This window comes from Anser anser, assembly GCF_964211835.1.
Source record: "Anser anser genome assembly, chromosome: 6".
NCBI classification, from domain to species: Eukaryota; Metazoa; Chordata; class Aves; order Anseriformes; family Anatidae; genus Anser; species Anser anser.
Genome location: NC_139726.1, coordinates 38,999,765 through 39,017,818, shown reverse-complemented (window position 1 = coordinate 39,017,818; position 18,054 = coordinate 38,999,765). Strand labels below are relative to the sequence as shown.

Sequence of the window (18,054 nt, the reverse complement as noted above, 5' to 3'; positions counted from 1 at the left end):
ACAAGGAATGTCATTGTGTAATTAGCATTAAATTAAGAATCTGCAGTGCATTTATGTTATTTTGCTTTAGAGAAGAAACTGTCACCCTAATTTTACTGCTTTCCACAGATTACTTCTGTCTTTGTAAAACTACAACCAAAGTGTAAACAGCTATTGGCATAACTTCTAAAGTAGAAAAAATGCTGTAAATGGTTGTTGTTAGGTTTAGTCAGGCTGTTTAATGATTTATAAAAAAGGAATTGGAAGCTTATCAGCAATTTTTTTTTCTGAATTGAAACAGTAATGTTGATGTTTCATTTAATTCTCATATCTGTTGTTTGAAGAAAGACAAGTTTCTTGTTTTCAAGTAGGTTTTAAAACAATAGTTCTTAATTGTTCTCTGTCTTTTTGTAGCTCCTCTTGCTCATGAGCCCTTTTCCACTCTTGCCATGATCTATGAAGACCAGGGTGATATGGAGAAGTCATTACAGTTTGAACTGATTGCAGCTCACTTAAATCCTAGTGACACTGAGGAATGGGTTAGACTGGCAGAAATGTCACTAGAACAGGATAATATTAAACAGGCTGTTTTCTGCTACACAAAAGGTAAGGTAGCAGTGATTTTAATATTTTAAAGTAAATGTTAGGTGCTAATGGCAATTGTGTCGTTTTCTCCTGCTTTCCAATAGTTTGCTTCAGTTTGCTAAGATTCTGGTACTTCTGTCCAGACTTTGGTAAAAGATTCACGAATCTTTATCATACGGTGTCTTTTTCGTACAAAAAGCTTGTGCATATAATGATGTGTCCATTAATATTCTGTCAGTAGGCAAGTGATGTTACCTTATGTTTTTGGAGAAGAAAAAGAGAGTCCTAGTTGAATTTATTTCTGGTAGCATCTACCTGTGTTTCAATCTGGTTTGCTTTCCTCGGGATATTTATTGATACAGCTTTTTCTGTTATCTGTTGTCAACTTAAATTTGCTGGTGTTTGCCAGGGCTTTGGCAGTGGAGTGATCAAGTAGACGAATATGAAATTTGTTATTGCCTTTTTCTAAACGTGGCTACTAATATTTTTAATATTTTGTGTATATTTTTCATGTTGCAGCTCTGAAGTATGACCCAACCAACGTGCGTTATCTATGGGAGAGATCAAGCCTGTATGAACAGCTGGGGGAACATAAGAATGCTATGGATGGCTACAGGCGTATTTTGAATCTCCTGTCTCCCTCTGATGGAGAGCGTTTCATGCAGTTGGCTAGAGACATGGCAAAGTAAGTTGGACTTAAAAATAGTGTGATTTCGTTTCCCAGAGTTTCTCAAAAGCTGGTATTAAAAGCTCTTTAGGTGATTGAAGCTGGGTGTGTAGCTGAAATCATGCAGGTGTTTTTGCTGGGAATGACCCACATACAAGCATGCACCCATGCATCACATATGTTGTGATGCTTCCAAAGGCTGACGTGTGGGAATTATCCTGTGCATGATCATTGCATCATCACAGAAGGGTTCTGTTAGAATATGAGAATAAAATGCAAATACTAGTTACCGAGAACATACCTACAGTACACAGAAATGTACTGTACTTGTATACAATTGTATCTGTATAATATCACTAGAGACCTGGAATCTCCTTGCCAGCAAGTCTGAGTGAAACAAGGTATTAAATCTGAGGTGCAGTCTTCAACGCAGTATAGTTTAAATATAGTTTATGATTTGTTTCTGGAGTAAGTCTCATCCCCTCTGCCATCATCTGGTCATCATCTCTGCCCCTTCCGCTGTTCTGCTAATGAGAGCAGATCAGGTCACAGAGGAGACTTTGGGTTCAAGTGTGTAGCTCTCTAATCTTAGTTTTCAGTAAGTTGTTTAATTGCTTTATACCTCTGCTTTCTCATGCATAACTTGTAGAAACCTGTTATTGGACCGTTTCAAAGACAGTTAATTCTTTTGTTTTTTCTGGTTGTGAAATGCACCAAAAATGCAAGAAGTGTATTGTAACAATATGATTATTGGAGTTCTTTGTAAAACTAGTTTAATGCAACACATCACTGATAACCTGGCTTGAGGCAAGGGATACTGAATAAAAGTTCCTGTAACGTCCCAACATATAGGGGATTATTTGAATATATAGGGGATTATTGGTAATTATTTGAAATACATGAAAATTGCCAAAAGTTATAAGGAAAGAAAAACTACCCTCTTTCTCACCATCTTTTGTAATTTACTCTCCCTAATTAAGATATTTTCAAAAAGACAAAGAAAATATAAAGGCAAAGAAATACGAAAAGCCTCTTGCTAGTGGTCAAAGTATATATTATCAGTTATCTCAAATACTTAATGTCTCCTATCTGCATTTTTTAGGAGTTATTATGAAGCCAGTGATGTCACCTCTGCTATCGAGATAATAGAAGAAGCCATTAGTAAACATCAGAGTCTTGTCTCTATGGAAGATGTTAATATAGCAGCTGAATTATATATTTCCTCCAAACAGTATGACAAAGCACTGGTGGTATGGAGAATTAAATGCATTTGTGTACTGTGTTCATCACCTCTATGCCAGTCAGGATAGGTAGTCTGTATTCCTGTAGTGCTTAAATATGGTTGTATTTCTACAGTGGTAGAGATGATCAGATACTGTTTGCTTCCAATTAGTTCTGTAGTAATCATCATTGAAGTTAACAGAAGGGGATTGTTCTAGGTTTAACATTTTGGGGTCCCTTCTCTCCTTCTCTACGATTGCCATAACCTTAGTAGCCAGAAGAGACCTACAAGCTGATTTGGGTATCTGTTGTACTACCAGCAAAGGGAATTCTCGAAGGTGAAGGTTAAAATATTGGCACTGAACGGTCTGATGCTTCAAATGCAGACCCTTGTGCTCTATCTGGCATACCTGTGTTATGACTAATAATTTTTGCTTTAAACATTAAGCACACATTCCAGAAAGACTCTAGAATTTGACTCTAAGATATCAGGAATTGGCAAAGGTCGCATATTTGTTCTAGTGGTTATTCACTCTCACTTCTGAGGCATGTTTCCTACTTGATTTGATCTGACTTTCAGAGGAACATCTTAAGTATCTGGCCATTATTATACTTTCCCAAATAGAGTGAAGAACCACTAATAATTGGGACTTTTTTTTTGTAAATTTTCTTATTTAATTACCTCTTTTCTTTTTTTCTTTCCTACCTAAGATTTTATTTAGATCTCTCTCTGACAGTATAAAGTATTACTAGCCTGCAAGCAATTCCACTGACTCTTCTCTCTATACCTCTTTCTATTTTAAAAATCAGTCAATTCTTTGTACACGGTATTTGGGTACCAGATTTATTAATATAGTGCTCAGTTGTAGAACTGTTCCACGTTTCTTCTTGATTGTTCTCCCAAGTCTATTCCTGTGATATTGTTTCTTGCTCCTAGATAGCTGAGTCTGTATTTTAGCTGGTTAAGTGGGCCTTTTAAAAGTAATTACCTTAATACAGTCATCTGGTTTGTTCTACTGAGGGCCATGTACTCTGTATTTATTTATCACTCTGGTTTTGGCAACAGTAGTGACTTAAATACTTACTTTACAATTCATGAACAAAAATACCAAATCACATTGGGTCTTGGACCAACAATCCTTTACACTTGTGCATTTCCCCTCTCGTACCTCCTTATTGGCAAGCAAATGTCTTGGCTAGTCTGTCTTCGATTTTAATTTTTTTAATTAGTTGTTCTGTTGTGCTAGTTTTATTGAGGTCATGATGTATGAGCAGGGTTGCTGTAAAGCATCTGACTGTATGTAGCTGTGAGTGTTATTTTATTTTTTTTTGAATGAGACAACCTTTGCAGTTTCCTTGCAGTGTGTTAGGCTGAGCAAGTGTTGGTGCACTTTGGAAAGATCTGTGGAGAGCTTAGCTACTTACCTGGTGCTTTGCTTTCTTTTTCTATCTTCTGAAAGGTATTAAAGAAGTTAAAAGTTTTTTTTAATTATTATTTTATTTTTGTTTTGTTGTTTTATTTTTATTTTTTATTTTTTTTAATTAAAAAAGCAAACTTTTCTAGTTAGGATGAAGGTAACCGTTTTATTTGCTAAAGAGATGCTGATTAGATCATCTAAGTATTCCAAAAATAGTGGAAAAAAGGACATAAAATGATAAAACTCGATACTAGTGACCTAACCCCAAGTGAAATGAATACCACTTTTCTTCGGAAAACTTTTGTGATGTCTAAAGCAACTGTCATGTAGACTGGTTACTCTGTATATCTTTTAAATCTTTAGAATGATATGAGTTACTTTTCTGTTTTAGGTTATTACTGATTTTGCAGGAATTGTACTTGAAAAAAAAGTGTCAGAAAAGTATCCTACTGAGGAGAAAAAAGGTAAATAGTTAACAAGCAGTTAGTATGACCCTTCCGTTCATCTAATGTGACATTTTTCTTTCCGTTACCTTTTCAGTTCCTGAGAGTGGTTTTGATGCATGATGACAGGCTTTTCTCTTTTCAAACTCTTCGATGTTTTTAATGAGTTACATACCATGACCTCGGAGTTCTATAAGGAGTTACTCTGATGTCCAATTAGCCCCAGTGACTCATTAGAGACAAGGACTGCTCTCCAGGCAATTGGAGGCCTCTTAAAGTTCTAAACATTCCCCTGAGTGTTCACATCAGGCCAGTTATTCCTGCTAGCTAAATAGCTTCCGAAAGAAAATCAGATAAACTTAGTGGCATCTATATTCAAGAATATCAACCTTTGACCTGAAACTATTCTTCTTAAATCCTACTTCTGTTGTTAAACATTTAAATGTTTTGGTTTGTACCAATACCTAGGGATATTAGCCTGTAATTGTGACTTGAATAAAATAGCTGGTCTTTGAGAAATCAGCTTTATGAAAGCCATTGCTCAAGTCTGAACATATTTCTGTTTGGGCTTTAGAATGATCACAGCATGCCAACTCTTACACAGGCAGTCTGTTCTATGATTCAGCTGGTCAGTCGTTTCAGCGATACAGGCCAAACCTAATGCAGTTATAAGATACTTCTGTTGGCTTTTTACTTCAATGGAGTAGATTAAAATATAGATGATCAGAGAACATGGTGTTCAGAACAGCTGTCCTGATAGGAACAGATAACTTACAAGGAGCACAACTGTAATGAGTCTGGGAATTAAAACACAGTATTGCCAAGTTATCTGAAGTATATTCATTTCTTAATTTTGAAGTATATTCATTTCTTAAGACAAAGTTGCTAAACTACAGAAAGTCTTGGTTCCCCGCCACCTGTTGCTTTAAAACTTTTTTTTGATTGCTTCAAAACTTTTTTTTGATTGCTTCTTGCTCTGCTGTCCTTCAAAACAATGTACACTTTTCAGTTTAAACAAGAGTAAGCTACCAGTCAAATGTGGATTCAAAATTAAGTAACTTTTGGCTTAGCCAGTGCTACTTAGGGAAATCTGTTTCTGTTTAAGAAGATACAGCATCAGTGGTAGAAACTCAGGAAAGCCAGGAGGAGGCAGTGACTGACAGCCAAAGTCATCCAGTTGCTGAATCGAGCACTGCAGGTAAGTAATTTAGTTGTTAAATCGAGTACAATTCTATGAACTGATCATATTCTCAGGAATCAGGTTGCAATCATAGCAAAATCATGAAAGATTTCTAACAGTAGGAAAATAGGGCTGTCTAGAAAAGGTTCCTTGTGTATTGTTGTCTTTACTCAATATTTACTTTTAACCCAACCAGCCACCAAAGTCAAAAACATTCTCCCAGGGCTTACCCACTTTGAAAATGAATTTTTTTATTTTATGTGAATATACCAGCAGGTGAATAGTTGCTCTCATGCTGGGCATTAAGGTGTTCAGAGAATGATGAATTAATCAGCATGTAGTAATACGCAGTGACATGCAGTAATTGGATGTGGATGTAGAAGGTCATAGGGAAGCTTTAAGTTGGAAATTACTGTTTTCCTAGGTTGTAATCGTCACCCTTTCAATTTTCAGTGTAAGAATTAAGATGAAGGAGAACTTGAACAGGGTAGTTTAGGATGTTTAGTGACTGCATGTGCAGTAAGTATGATAGTGTAGTTTTACTGGGTGACCATTAATTTGGTACCACTTTGTCTCATGCTTGCGTTCTCATCAGGCTGCATTCATTCTAGGTATTATGTAATAGTTTGTAGATAACTGTGTTTAACAATGTATATAGCCAGGTCCCTGACATACAGGGCTTGCCACTTAATACAGGATATTTCCTTGAGAAAGCAAGGAGAAGAGGGTACAGGTGCCTACGCTGTTAAAGGAAAGCTTTATGTAACAAATACATCTTAAGACAGAGGGGGAAGGCTCCAAACACATCCTACGGGATCTTGCTGTTGAAGTTGATGCAGACTGATAGCACTTGATATTTCAGATGAAATAATAAGGATCAGAGTCAGTTGTTCCAACAATCAGGAAAGATACAAAGGAAGGGAAGAGGGTAGGCCTACACCAACATTTGCTAGTCATTGAGAATATACTTTCTTGATCGTAGCTCAACATAGCCTGGAGGGGATGTGGGGCTATGGGAGATACTTGTTAAAACATACGGGTTCAGAAAGAAATTTGTTGTCTTCTCACAGCTGTGGAGAAGGTTAGCTGCTCCATACCTGAGGGGGTTCCCATAGATATCACAGTCAAGCTGATGGTGTGTTTGGTGCACCTGAACATCCTAGAGCCACTCAATGTAAGTAGAAATCAACTCAGAAATCCAAAGATAAATTAACAAAGCAGGTGATTTTTGCTGTCTTCATATGACTGAGGTCATTGAGAGGGCTGTGGAGATTTTTTGCTTTCCTCCCACCTCAAGACAGACACCTAGCAAACATCTAATAACAAAAATACTATTTTTGTCCTTATATGTCTTGCATTCAGTTGGAAGTGTTAAAAATCATAGCATAAAAAGGTGAGCTTCAAAAAACCAGATCTTAAAGTGGTGTTGTTGCTGTTTATTTGTGTTTTTACTATTTGTTGTTGTTTTTAAAGCCTCTCTTGACCACTCTGGTAGAACAAAATCCAGAAGAAATGGGTGACTTGTATTTGGACGTTGCAGAGGCATTTCTGGATGTTGGCGAATACAACTCAGCACTGCCTCTCCTGAGTGCCCTTGTCTGTTCTGAACGGTACAACTTGGCTGTTGTCTGGCTTCGGCATGCAGGTGAGAAGAAGCAGGGCTGCTGAACATGTGGTACTGAGAGGTGATAGGACAGTGCTGAGCATTTCCAGAGAACTATGTCTAAGATCACTGGAATTTAGACGCAAGTGTTGAACAATAATTAGTATTTGCAAAACTATAATTGGAGTTTACTATGACAGCCCTGTCATGGAGGGTTTTCTTGTTCTTCTTACAGACTGAAATTTTCTTCAACTAAAAATACTTTATTTTCATCTAAGTGAACAGCATCTGTTCTCCATTCACTTCTGTATCAACTGACGATGCTGTAAGTGAAACTATAGATGCATCAGTGTGTATTTCTGAATATTTTCACTTTAATAATTAATATTTTGAGTGGTTTTAACTGGAGGAGCATCTGAAAAATATGTTAACTATTTTGCTTGCATTGAATCTTCTTTTTCTGCCATTTAAGTGTGTGGTGGTGTTTATGCTGTATCTAGAATGCTTGAAGGCTTTGGGACACATGGAGCGTGCTGCGGAGAGCTATGCCAAAGTTGTTGATCTTGCGCCGTTGCATCTGGATGCAAGAATCTCACTTTCAACACTTCAGCAGCAACTGGGTCGGCCTGAAAAAGCTCTGGAGGCTTTGGAACCCATGTATGATCCAGATACACTGGCTCAGGATGCTAATGCTGCTCAGCAGGTGAGTAAGGTGCTCTGTACTTCCAGTTTATGATATTTGCTAAACTATGGTAGTGGTCAAAGATATCAACTAGATAGGGCCAGGGATTGACACTTACCTATAGGATGGTGAGCTTTTGCAGCACAGTGAATGATTCATTATAGGATATCAGGCATGAGTCCTCATAGCTTTTTCTCCTTGACCATTTTGTCACTAAAATGCCCCACCTGATTAATTTATGTTGTATACAACCTTTTGGCCACCGAGAACCAGTCTTGACACCAATGACTTTCTATGAAGTTGATTAGCAGATGCTACATACAGACTAGATAGATGGTTTGGCCTCTACTGATTGTAAGTGCTGTCTTAGCAAAGGTCTATATCTGTTCTCCAGCAACATTATCACCATGAGTAAGAGAGATGCTCAGTCTCTCTGAAATTTAAGAATTTGAAACAGTAATCACTGCAGGGCAGTTTAAAGAGTTTTTATGTGTGGTGGCTAGGATTACAGTTCTCTAGAAGCTTTTACAATCCTATTAGTTCTTTTTTGAGTCAAAATTGTTTTATAAACTCTGTCTGTGGGTGGTTGAATAATAATGTTCAATAACATCTAGGAATTAAAGCTACTCCTCCATCGTTCAACATTGTTGTATTCCCAAGGCAAAATGTACGGTTACATAGACACTTTACTTACGATGCTGGCGATGCTGTTGAAGGTAAGCCAGTTTTTGCAGTTTTGCTTTAACAAACTCGTCAGCTATGAGTTGGGTTAAGACAAGGGACAAACAAACCCAGGAAGAAAACTAGTGGTATTGATATGCAAATGTTTTCATAGTTTTGTTAGATAAAAGTCTTGCAGGGAGCCTGTTAATTCTAGGGACCCATAATACTGTCGTTTGCTACCTGTAGTGTGCAGAACAGTATCATTTGTGAGCATAGTTCATAATAGCTGTTTCTGAATATATGTAGAACATACCAAATGCTAAAGCTGCTTTTTACCTATTTAGCAGTCAACATAATGCTTTCTTTAGATTTACTTTTATGCGGATACTAGTTTGTATTTCAATAACTTCCTTTTGAATTACTTCATCTGTCTTTTCTTGTTATTTAGTGAGCAAAGAAGAATTTATTTAGCTAGCAAATACAGCAGTGGTGGTGGTAGTTTTGTGTTATTTATTTATTTATTTTCTTTAACTTGGAAGTGAGGGAGGGGAATATTTAGGCCTTGATTTTATCCATCTCATTAGAGTCATTACTATTTTATTGCACTATCTGAATAGCTGACGTTCTCTCTCATGAGCTTACTGTGTTGTGGCACTTCTAAGCTGCAGATTGTTTTGGCACACAGTGTGAACAAGATGAATCAGCAATGAAACTGATTTTGACGTAGGATGTATTAATGTAATCTGAAATGCTGCCCTTAAATTTGTTTCTAGGTAGCAATGAGCAGAGCTCAGGTGTGTTTGATATCTAGTTCCAAATCTGGAGAGAGACACCTCTATCTTATTAAGGTATCAAGGGATAAAATTTCTGACAATGATGACCAGGAGGCAGCAAATTGTGATGCGAAAGGTAACATTTTATTAAAAATAAATCAAAAAGATGAACCCCTTTGTTCTGAAAAATGAAATAAAAGTTACTATTTTGCATGTTAAATCCATGCAGTTCATGTTAACATTGTTTTATTTGTAGGGCAAGGAAAGCAGCACAAATGAAGACAATGTAACTTCAGGGAACAATCCCCATTCAGAGAAAAATAATAAAATTACTGAATAATTTAGGTTGAGAAGGACCTCTAGAGATTGTATGGTCCAACATTCCCTTCAGCCCAACTATAATACTTGTAACTCTAGAAAATATTAGAAATATGTGTTTTAAAGTTGGTGTGATTTTTGAACTGGCCAGACTTGGTTGAGCCAGACTACGCATTCTTAAGCAGTGTTTGGTAGATGAAGAGGGGCAACTTTAATGCATTCCTGTGGTATGTTTACAGCTTTAACTGCATGTATTTTTTGCCATTTGTTCCCAAGTTTTGATTGTTTTTTTTTCCTTTTTTTTTTTTTTTTATGAACTGCACTTAAATGGGAGAAGAAAAGTAAATACCTTTATTTTGCCTAAAAGATCAGTTTGATATATGCATGTTTGTTTGTTTGTTTAAAAAAAGAGTATCTCATTTTAATTTTCTGGACTTACTGACTTTAATATTTTTAGCAATTTTTGCTGTTCTCACGGGTGTTCTGACAAAGGATGACTGGTGGAACCTCCTCCTGAAGGCTATATATTCCTTGTGTGATCTCTCCCGGTACAAGGAGGCAGAGCTCCTAGTAGATTCTTCTTTGGAATATTATTCATTTTATGATGATAGACAAAAGCGCAAGGAGCTGGAATACTTTGGGCTCTCTGCTGCAATTCTGGACAAGAATTTCAGAAAAGCGTACAACTATATCAGGTGGGGAATTGACAAAGCCGAACAGTCTGGTCTCTAATTCTTTCCAGTGAGGGTGTAGTCATACTGCTGGGTTTCTGAAGGAGGCAGGCTAATGCTTTCCATCCTTCACTAAAACTGATAAGCCTATTGAAACAAAAGGAGCTTTCTGACAGCCTTTGATTCCAAAATAATGCAGTAGGTAGTTTGATTTGACCAAAACCCTTCATTCTGTCTTTCATTGTCAACTTTCTTGTTGGTCAAATCAAGGTCATTGATCTGCTGTTGATTCCCTTAGGCTGTTTTTATTGCAGATATAGTATTTACTTTATAACATTTACTAATTTCTTGTATGGGTTTCATTCTATAGGATAATGGTAATGGAAAATGTCAATAAACCTCAGCTGTGGAACATCTTCAATCAAGTTACTATGCAATCTCAGGACGTCCGTCACCATCGCTTTTGTCTCCGCTTAATGCTGAAAAATCCTGATAATCATGCATTGTGCGTCCTAAATGGGCATAATGCATTTGTCTCTGGCAGTTTCAAGCACGCTCTTGGTAATGTCATCACTGTTCTAATTTTAACAAATACAGTTCAGTGTTTCTTTTACAGACTTTCTTCATACATCAGAAAATTATGCATGGCTTCATAGCATTAACCTGATGGTTTGATTATTTTGTACACAAAGCATCGCTAGTTTTGCTAATAAAACTTAAGCTGGTAAGTCTAGCACACGTGGCAATAATAATCCACTTGCAAAGATAACTGAAAGCTGATGGTAATAACAAGAAAGACAGAATCAGACCAACTTACAGCAAATAAAGTTGGTTGGACATATTCAGCAGGCCTTGGAAGTAAACCTACTGTTTTAAGATGAGCCCTCCAAATGTCACACTTGAGATGTGTTGGAGATGGAGCATGCGACTGTTTTGTCTCAAAAAGAAGTCATACTGTGAAGAAGTGAGAAGTAGTTAATATGCAGTTTCCTTCATGAATTAATGATTGGTTTTGTTAAAATAAAATCTACATATGCATGTTCCATAGCTGTCCAGTAGTAATTATTATTTGTTTTCACTGTAATACGTGAAAGCCTTAGTCATGAACCAAGGGCCACACTGTGTGAGGGACAGTAATCTTTCACTACTTCATTTATCTTTGCATGCTTTTAAATAATACTGATTTTTTTTTTTTAGTCGATAAGGTGCTAATATTTGATGTACTTGGGCATAATTATTCTAGCCAGGGTACAGCTAGGACTAGCTGGTATAAACAGTGACAGTTTAATCAAAATAACAAAACCGAACTTTCAAAACCCAACTGTTGTACACAGCAGTAATTCTCCACACATCCGGTATATAAATTCCTGGATTTGTTTTCTGTGTATTTTTAAGTAGGTATATTAAACTGTTTCTTTTCTTAGTTTGCACTTCTAATTTGAAGATTTGCTTATTCATCCTTAAATTCTCAAGGAATGTTTTTTGCAACAAACATCCTGATTTAGCTATTTGCTTTTAGGACAGTATGTGCAAGCCTTTCGTGCAAAGCCCGATGAACCGTTGTACAGTCTTTGTATTGGATTAACTTTCATCCACATGGCTTCTCAGAAATATGTGTTGAAAAGGCATGCTCTTCTAGTACAGGTAAGTTAGTAATTTTACCTATAGTGTTTCCCAGCTTTGTATCTTACAGACAATAATGGCAACAACATACTGTGTTCAAATAACTTCTCATAACTAGTAACTCATTTCAAAAGAGGGAAGTAGTGAAACATAAATACAGGTGAGTATGCTTTTGAGCTAAAGTTACACCCATCTGAATCTCATCTTCTCATACTTCTCATAAACTGCATAGTTTAAAAAAACTTTCCAGACTTAGAAGGTGTTGTTTGTTTTCTTTTTCCTGTTGTCTTTTTCTCTTTCCCCTTTTGGGTGCTTCAGTATAGCTCGTAACATAAAGATCTCACAAGCTCCAGTCTAGGCTACCCTCAGTTTTTCAGCTTTCTTATTCTTGGTTTTTCTTTCATCTGTCAGATTGTTACAAAACACAGGCTGATCAGAACAGAAACAGAATCTTGAAAGCAATTTCCTGTGCTCTCCACCAGTATTTTTCATTAACTTGAATTCCTTTCAAATACTGTGGCTACTGAGCGCAGAGTCAGCAGCATATGATGAGGATCTTGAGCTCTCATGACTTGTAAAATTGCTGCAACACTGTAGCTTGTAATTGGATTTTGACAAAAGCTGTAGGTCCTTTGCAACTCTAAAACAAGACCAGTTATGTTAATATCCAACTTAAGGCATTTTAGGCTTGCAGATTTTGGCCTAATTTTAATATATTTAGACACTTCTCTCTGTAAATAACTTGCCTTTCTTATCTGGGCTGCTACGTTCTCCTTTTATAATGTAACTGAAAAACGTCCTATTTATGTTACCCTCCGGTGATACAGTTCCCTGCTTTTCTCTCTTCTCACTACTTACTTTTATGACACTGGTTTTTTGCATTCTCTCTTGCTCCTGTTGTAGTTAATAATTCAGCCACAATGACATGCTGGTGACCTAAATTACAATCGCTAGCTGCTGTCGTCTGAACTAATTCCTCACGTTGAAGGAGCTATCTTCTTTCATTACCAACATGGTCCGTGGAAAGAAAGACCTCTATTTGCAATGGAATCATCACATTCCAAAGTGATAGCAAAATGAAATGTAAATTGCTGCACAGGAGAGGATGAAAAAGTTGTGTGCTCCATTTTTTTGCCTAATCCTCCTAATCCTTTTTTACCTATCCTCCCTAAGTTTCCCTCAGGACTCATTCAGTGCAAAGTAAAACACTGCATTTTAATATAAAATAATACTGTATCTGCCTTTATTTCTCCCTTTTGTTCCATATGGGAGGCAGCTGTTTGTCTTTGTAGCATCATACAAACCTTGAGCAATGAACAATACTCCAAGCTGGTAGGCAGTGACATCCGTCAGATGAGAAACAAATGACTTCTCTGGCATTACAGCATGTCAGCATATTAGCAAGACCAGTTAGTTCCACCAGTCTGTCACTTTATGCATCGCCCTCTTTTGTGTCTTCTGGACCATCAGCACCCCAGTAGGCATGAAGTCCCTGTGGGGTCTTGCCTGTGTGTCTGATCCACAGGAGGAGCAGGTATTCAGGCTAGGGTTGGCAAAGAGATTATACCTTGGATTCTGCTGGTCACATAGTTTAAATACATCATTATATATTTTAATTCTGAACTAAAAGCAAGAACGTTTAACACTGACAGAGCACTTTGTTTTGTTAAGGCATAGCTCTGGCATTGCTGGGTATGAGCACCCTTTCAAATTCTGCTGGGGATGTAGCAGTAAAACATCTGCTGGCTTCAAGTGACATGAACAGGCCTTCTGCTTAGGATATATGATTTTTTTCATGCCTTTATTCAGTGATGTTTATTCTTAGCCACTTTATAAAATGACCTGCTGGTAATTGCCCTGGTAATTGGCATTGAAGTAAATTCATAGAGCTCAAGACCACTTACATTCCAGAACTTCACAGAGTTCAGCGAAAAGTAGAGTTTAACCATTTCTTTCTGTTATCCAAGGCAAAGAGAGGACAGGGAATGAAGGTTTATTGTGTTTAAAAAATAAAACAATCACAAAGAACAACAAAAAAAATAACTGATGGAGGAGGGTGACCTTTTAATGTATATATTTTTTTAAGATCTTGCTCCAGCCTGTCTCTTTTAGCTGCATGTTTTTTAAGACAGTTAGCTCTTCTGAACATTAACTGGTCTTTTATGTTTGTGCATGTGTGTATATATTACATACCTATTTAGCAAGTTAGTGCCATAGATCACTATACTAAATAACTGTGTGCTCAATTTGTAATATATATATATATATGCATATATATATATATATACACCTGTTGCCATCAATGGTACTGAGACTGACAGTACATTTTACACAGTCTCAACAATCAAATGTGATTTCTGGGGGAATGTGGGAAAGCATGGATCAGAAGTTCAAATACACACATTTAAATGTCTTTTCTCTAGTATATTTTGTGTCTGTCTTCTTAATGGGAACATTCACAATGTGCATGGTATGTGTACAGGGGTTTTCCTTCCTTTTCCGGTATTTGGACCTACGTGGACCATGTCAAGAATCTTTCTACAACCTTGGCCGTAGTCTTCACCAGCTGGGATTACTGCACCTGGCAATCCACTATTACCAAAAAGTACTTGAACTTCCTCCTCTCACCTTGGAGGTACTGTATCTTTTAAGTTCTATATATAGCGGGTAGAGACAGGTCAATGTTAATTTCTCAGCCATAGTTAAATTAAGTACGTAAGATCTCTGTAGTTGAGAACACTTTGTATTGTAATTCCCTGTCACTGGAAACCCAGGTCTAATTGTAACCTGATACACACTTATGCATGTGTGAATTTCAAAGACTTAAGTATTCTGAGGGATTTCCTAATAGGCTTGAAGTAGCAGCAAAAAAGGTTGCCAAACTTGATCTGAATAAATAGCTGAACTTAATATATATTGCATATAGTTTTTTATAACTGGAAGTTTTCTGTTTTATAAACCAGCATGCTGGAGTGATATGAACCAGCAGAAGATTAAGAATGCCATGGGTTTGCTCTGCAACTGATCTGAATTAGATCATCCTAATACATTTACAAGTTTGGTGTGAGAGAAAATTTATGCCTAGCTTTGACACAAGTGGGTAGAAGAATTACACGTTTATTTAGAAAAGGGGAAGGGTTGGTAAAGTAAGAAACATTAGTGTTAGTGAATACCAGGTGTTCAAAGCAGCAATATTTCAACCATGTAAAAGATATAGGCAGTATTTGTATTCTGATTACAGAAATACTTTACATACAAAGACAAATTCAGTAGAACTTTTCTGGTTTATGAGTTGTCTATCAAATTTACAGCTAATGTTTTGAGTATGTAATTACATAACTTTGTAATTACATAACTTTTACATAACTTTGGTGATTAACAGGCAGAAACTCAAAGAGGGAGGGCACAAGAAATAGTATTGTTTGTACAACTGAAAGCCTATGCAAACTATGAATATGTGATTTGATTACACTCTGCTACTCAAGTTTCAATTTTATACTTATATTTGCATATAGGTAACTTAATTATTAATTATATTGTATTATATTATTATTATTATTTTTACAGGGAATAGAAACTGATCAGACAGACTTGAGAAGAGATACTGCCTTTAACTTGTCACTTATTTATCAGAGCAGTGGAAATATCAGAATGGCTCAGAAGATGTTGTATACTTACGCAGTTGTATGATGAAGTTTGTGGCAGGTAGAAATGATAGTCTTTGTATTAATTCTTGCATTATGCAGTGCTGGGGAAACTGGTTTTATATACAGCTTTTGCTGTAGGTGGGCAAAGACGTGGCTTGTGCTGTATATAAGTTTGAGACTTTTTCTACTGCTGACTTTTGAACTGTATCATGTATAGATGGGAACAGTCTGTTCCAGGTATGATGCTGACATACTCGAGTGTGTCTTCTCTGATGAACTACTCTATAACCTGATATTCAGTCTCATGTACAGAATCAAACAGAGAGAACTGAAGCTCAGTGTTATCTTTAGGAAAAACAATGTGCAATATTACAGCTAGTTACAAGTGAGGTTGTACTCTAATACAAAAGAAGGAAATGGGCTCATACAAATCCTTAGAGAATTCAGTATTTCAAGCTCTTTTAAATGTTCAATGTTTTCTAGGAGTTCATATTCCTAGCAGCTGTTCTATTTCAAGGAGGTTGGTTTCTGTTTCATTAAAATCCATGTGACGGTTGTCCTTCTTCTGAACTTGTTAATAAAAATTCTGAAGTTAATGATGTTTGTTTACTCATTCTCAGTAAAAAAAAAAAGTATGCTACTGAATAGCTTATAGCAAAAATTAATATAATATACCGCTTGTTGTTGAAAATATATTACAAATGTTCTGGATTTTTAAGTAGTTCTGAAAGTTGAACAGTAGCACCAGTAGCATACAGTAGTTGAAGCAGGCTGCTTCCAGCCCAGCAAGAGAATAATAAAGATAATATAGCTATATGTATACGCAAGAAGGTTCCTGTACTACAGCAAAATAAGGCTGAAAAAGTATGCTGAATAGAAAACAAGCCATGCTGTTGCCTTCTGAGCACTTGTTACTTATAGTATCACAGCTAACTACTGCTGTTTGCTTTCAGCCCACTTTTATGTGTATTTGTGTATTGTAATCATTTTGCACAATTGCAATCAATGCTTAAGAAATGACTGTTGTGGAGTTATCTAGAATAGCAGTAAGGTCAAGACAGTTTTGTCTCAGCTCAAACATTAAATAATAACGTAGTGCATATCCACTTCGGTAGATAAGTGCTGGGCCCTACTGAGGATGCAAAAGCAAGAGACAAACACCAAGAAAGTCCCACTGATTCAGAAAAGCACAGCATGTTTATTGGAAATAGTATATAGGAGATAGTACTAGGCAACACTGCCCTAATACAAGTCTCATGCTAAATTTGCAGAAATAACTAAAATAGTTATTTAAATTATATGTCAGTATGGAGTACCATAAAGGGCAGGAGGAAAGTGACTCCATCACCTCTGTTTCATTTCTTATTCTTTGTGATACCTCATCAGTTTTTATGGCATGATAGCAAATTGTTTGCTGCATGAACTAGAGCTAACTTGTGACGTATGTACAAGCATAGTGTTGCTGCATCATCTTGGGGCAAAAATTCTCTACTGAAGCTTTCCCTATTGTTTATTGGGCTTTGCACATCTTATAACCCCTTGGATTTTTTTTCTTCTTGCAGTGAATGACTCCTGTCCCTTCACATGAAAAAGGCTTCTCATGTCCCAGCAAGTACAGTCCTCAGCATTGAACTAATGCTTAGAAAACAGAAGCCAGAGAGGTCCAGCATACAGGTTCCCTTTGCATTACTCTGTTTGCAAAACTGTATAAAATACTCAGAATCCTATTGTTTGTGTATTTTATAAAATAGACTTGACAGGTTGTTTTTGTTGTAATTTATTTTTTAAGAATTGCCCTAGAAATTGACCAGTGTTAGGGTATTACTACAAATTACTTTATTTTTGACCATAACTGCTGCTAGAACTCTGAATTAGTTCTGTAAATCTAGGAGGTATGTTTTTTTAACATTTGTGGAAAAAAAAAAAAAAGAAAGAAAAATACACTCAGGATGCTTTTAAACTGTTTTCTAAATTGTCTTTAAGCACTAAATAACAGAAAGTTCCATTTAAATAAACCCAGTCAATATGGACTGGAAAATTCACATTGCTAGCAATGTTCAGAGCAAGTGTTCAGAGCGGCTGCGCTAAACAATTCTGAGTATCTGGAAGGAAGAGATGCTGCTTGTCTTGAGGAAATCACAAGTAAGTTATCTAGAGCTTTCTGGAATGTTTGTGGAGAAAAACTGTAAATGAAGATAGGACTTAAATATTCTTTAGCTATGTCCAACTTGCATTAATGGTTATAAGGCAGTCTTTAATTAGATTTCACACAATTAGATTTTACACCATTTAAGAAATATGTTACATTGCTGTAGTGCAGCAGTGACAGACATTAGAGAAGACTGGACTTCACACAAAGAGAGAGACAAAACAGACACCGTATAAATGTGAACTCCCCAAGGAAAATAAGTTTAAACAGGCACAGCCCATGTTAATTGTCTTGCCTAAGGAAAAAGCAAAATGCAGAACATGAGATGTGTACAGAAAATACATATGTTTATCTAGATCACTATACAACTGTTTAGCAATTATTGTGTTTAAAGAAAAGAATTACAAGATCTCATGTATCATGTACTTTTGG

The 18,054-nt window shown here is 36.4% G+C and overlaps 1 protein-coding gene across 3 annotated transcripts in view; it reads left to right on the top strand.

Annotated features, from left to right (window-relative positions):
* GTF3C3 (general transcription factor IIIC subunit 3) overlaps window positions 1-18,054 on the top strand; it is a 35,777-nt gene that overhangs the window by 4,479 nt on the left and 13,244 nt on the right. Inside the window, exons 5-20 of one of the 3 annotated variants that reach the window (XR_014586477.1) lie at window positions 394-585; window positions 1,084-1,249; window positions 2,334-2,481; window positions 4,262-4,334; window positions 5,419-5,511; window positions 6,564-6,667; window positions 6,967-7,138; window positions 7,597-7,799; window positions 8,393-8,494; window positions 9,215-9,350; window positions 9,990-10,227; window positions 10,574-10,764; window positions 11,723-11,847; window positions 14,309-14,461; window positions 15,394-15,531; window positions 17,036-17,147. Coding sequence is in view for 2 of the 3 variants with exons in the window: in XM_083843024.1 (XP_083699150.1) it covers window positions 394-585; window positions 1,084-1,249; window positions 2,334-2,481; window positions 4,262-4,334; window positions 5,419-5,511; window positions 6,564-6,667; window positions 6,967-7,138; window positions 7,597-7,799; window positions 8,393-8,494; window positions 9,215-9,350; window positions 9,990-10,227; window positions 10,574-10,764; window positions 11,723-11,847; window positions 14,309-14,461; window positions 15,394-15,516 (2,219 nt within the window). In the remaining variant the exon portion in view is untranslated. Of the gene's footprint in view, window positions 1-393; window positions 586-1,083; window positions 1,250-2,333; window positions 2,482-4,261; window positions 4,335-5,418; window positions 5,512-6,563; window positions 6,668-6,966; window positions 7,139-7,596; window positions 7,800-8,392; window positions 8,495-9,214; window positions 9,351-9,989; window positions 10,228-10,573; window positions 10,765-11,722; window positions 11,848-14,308; window positions 14,462-15,393; window positions 15,532-17,035; window positions 18,041-18,054 lie in introns of those variants that run through there. The other 2 variants (XM_083843025.1, XM_083843024.1) reach the window with 2 other exon arrangements.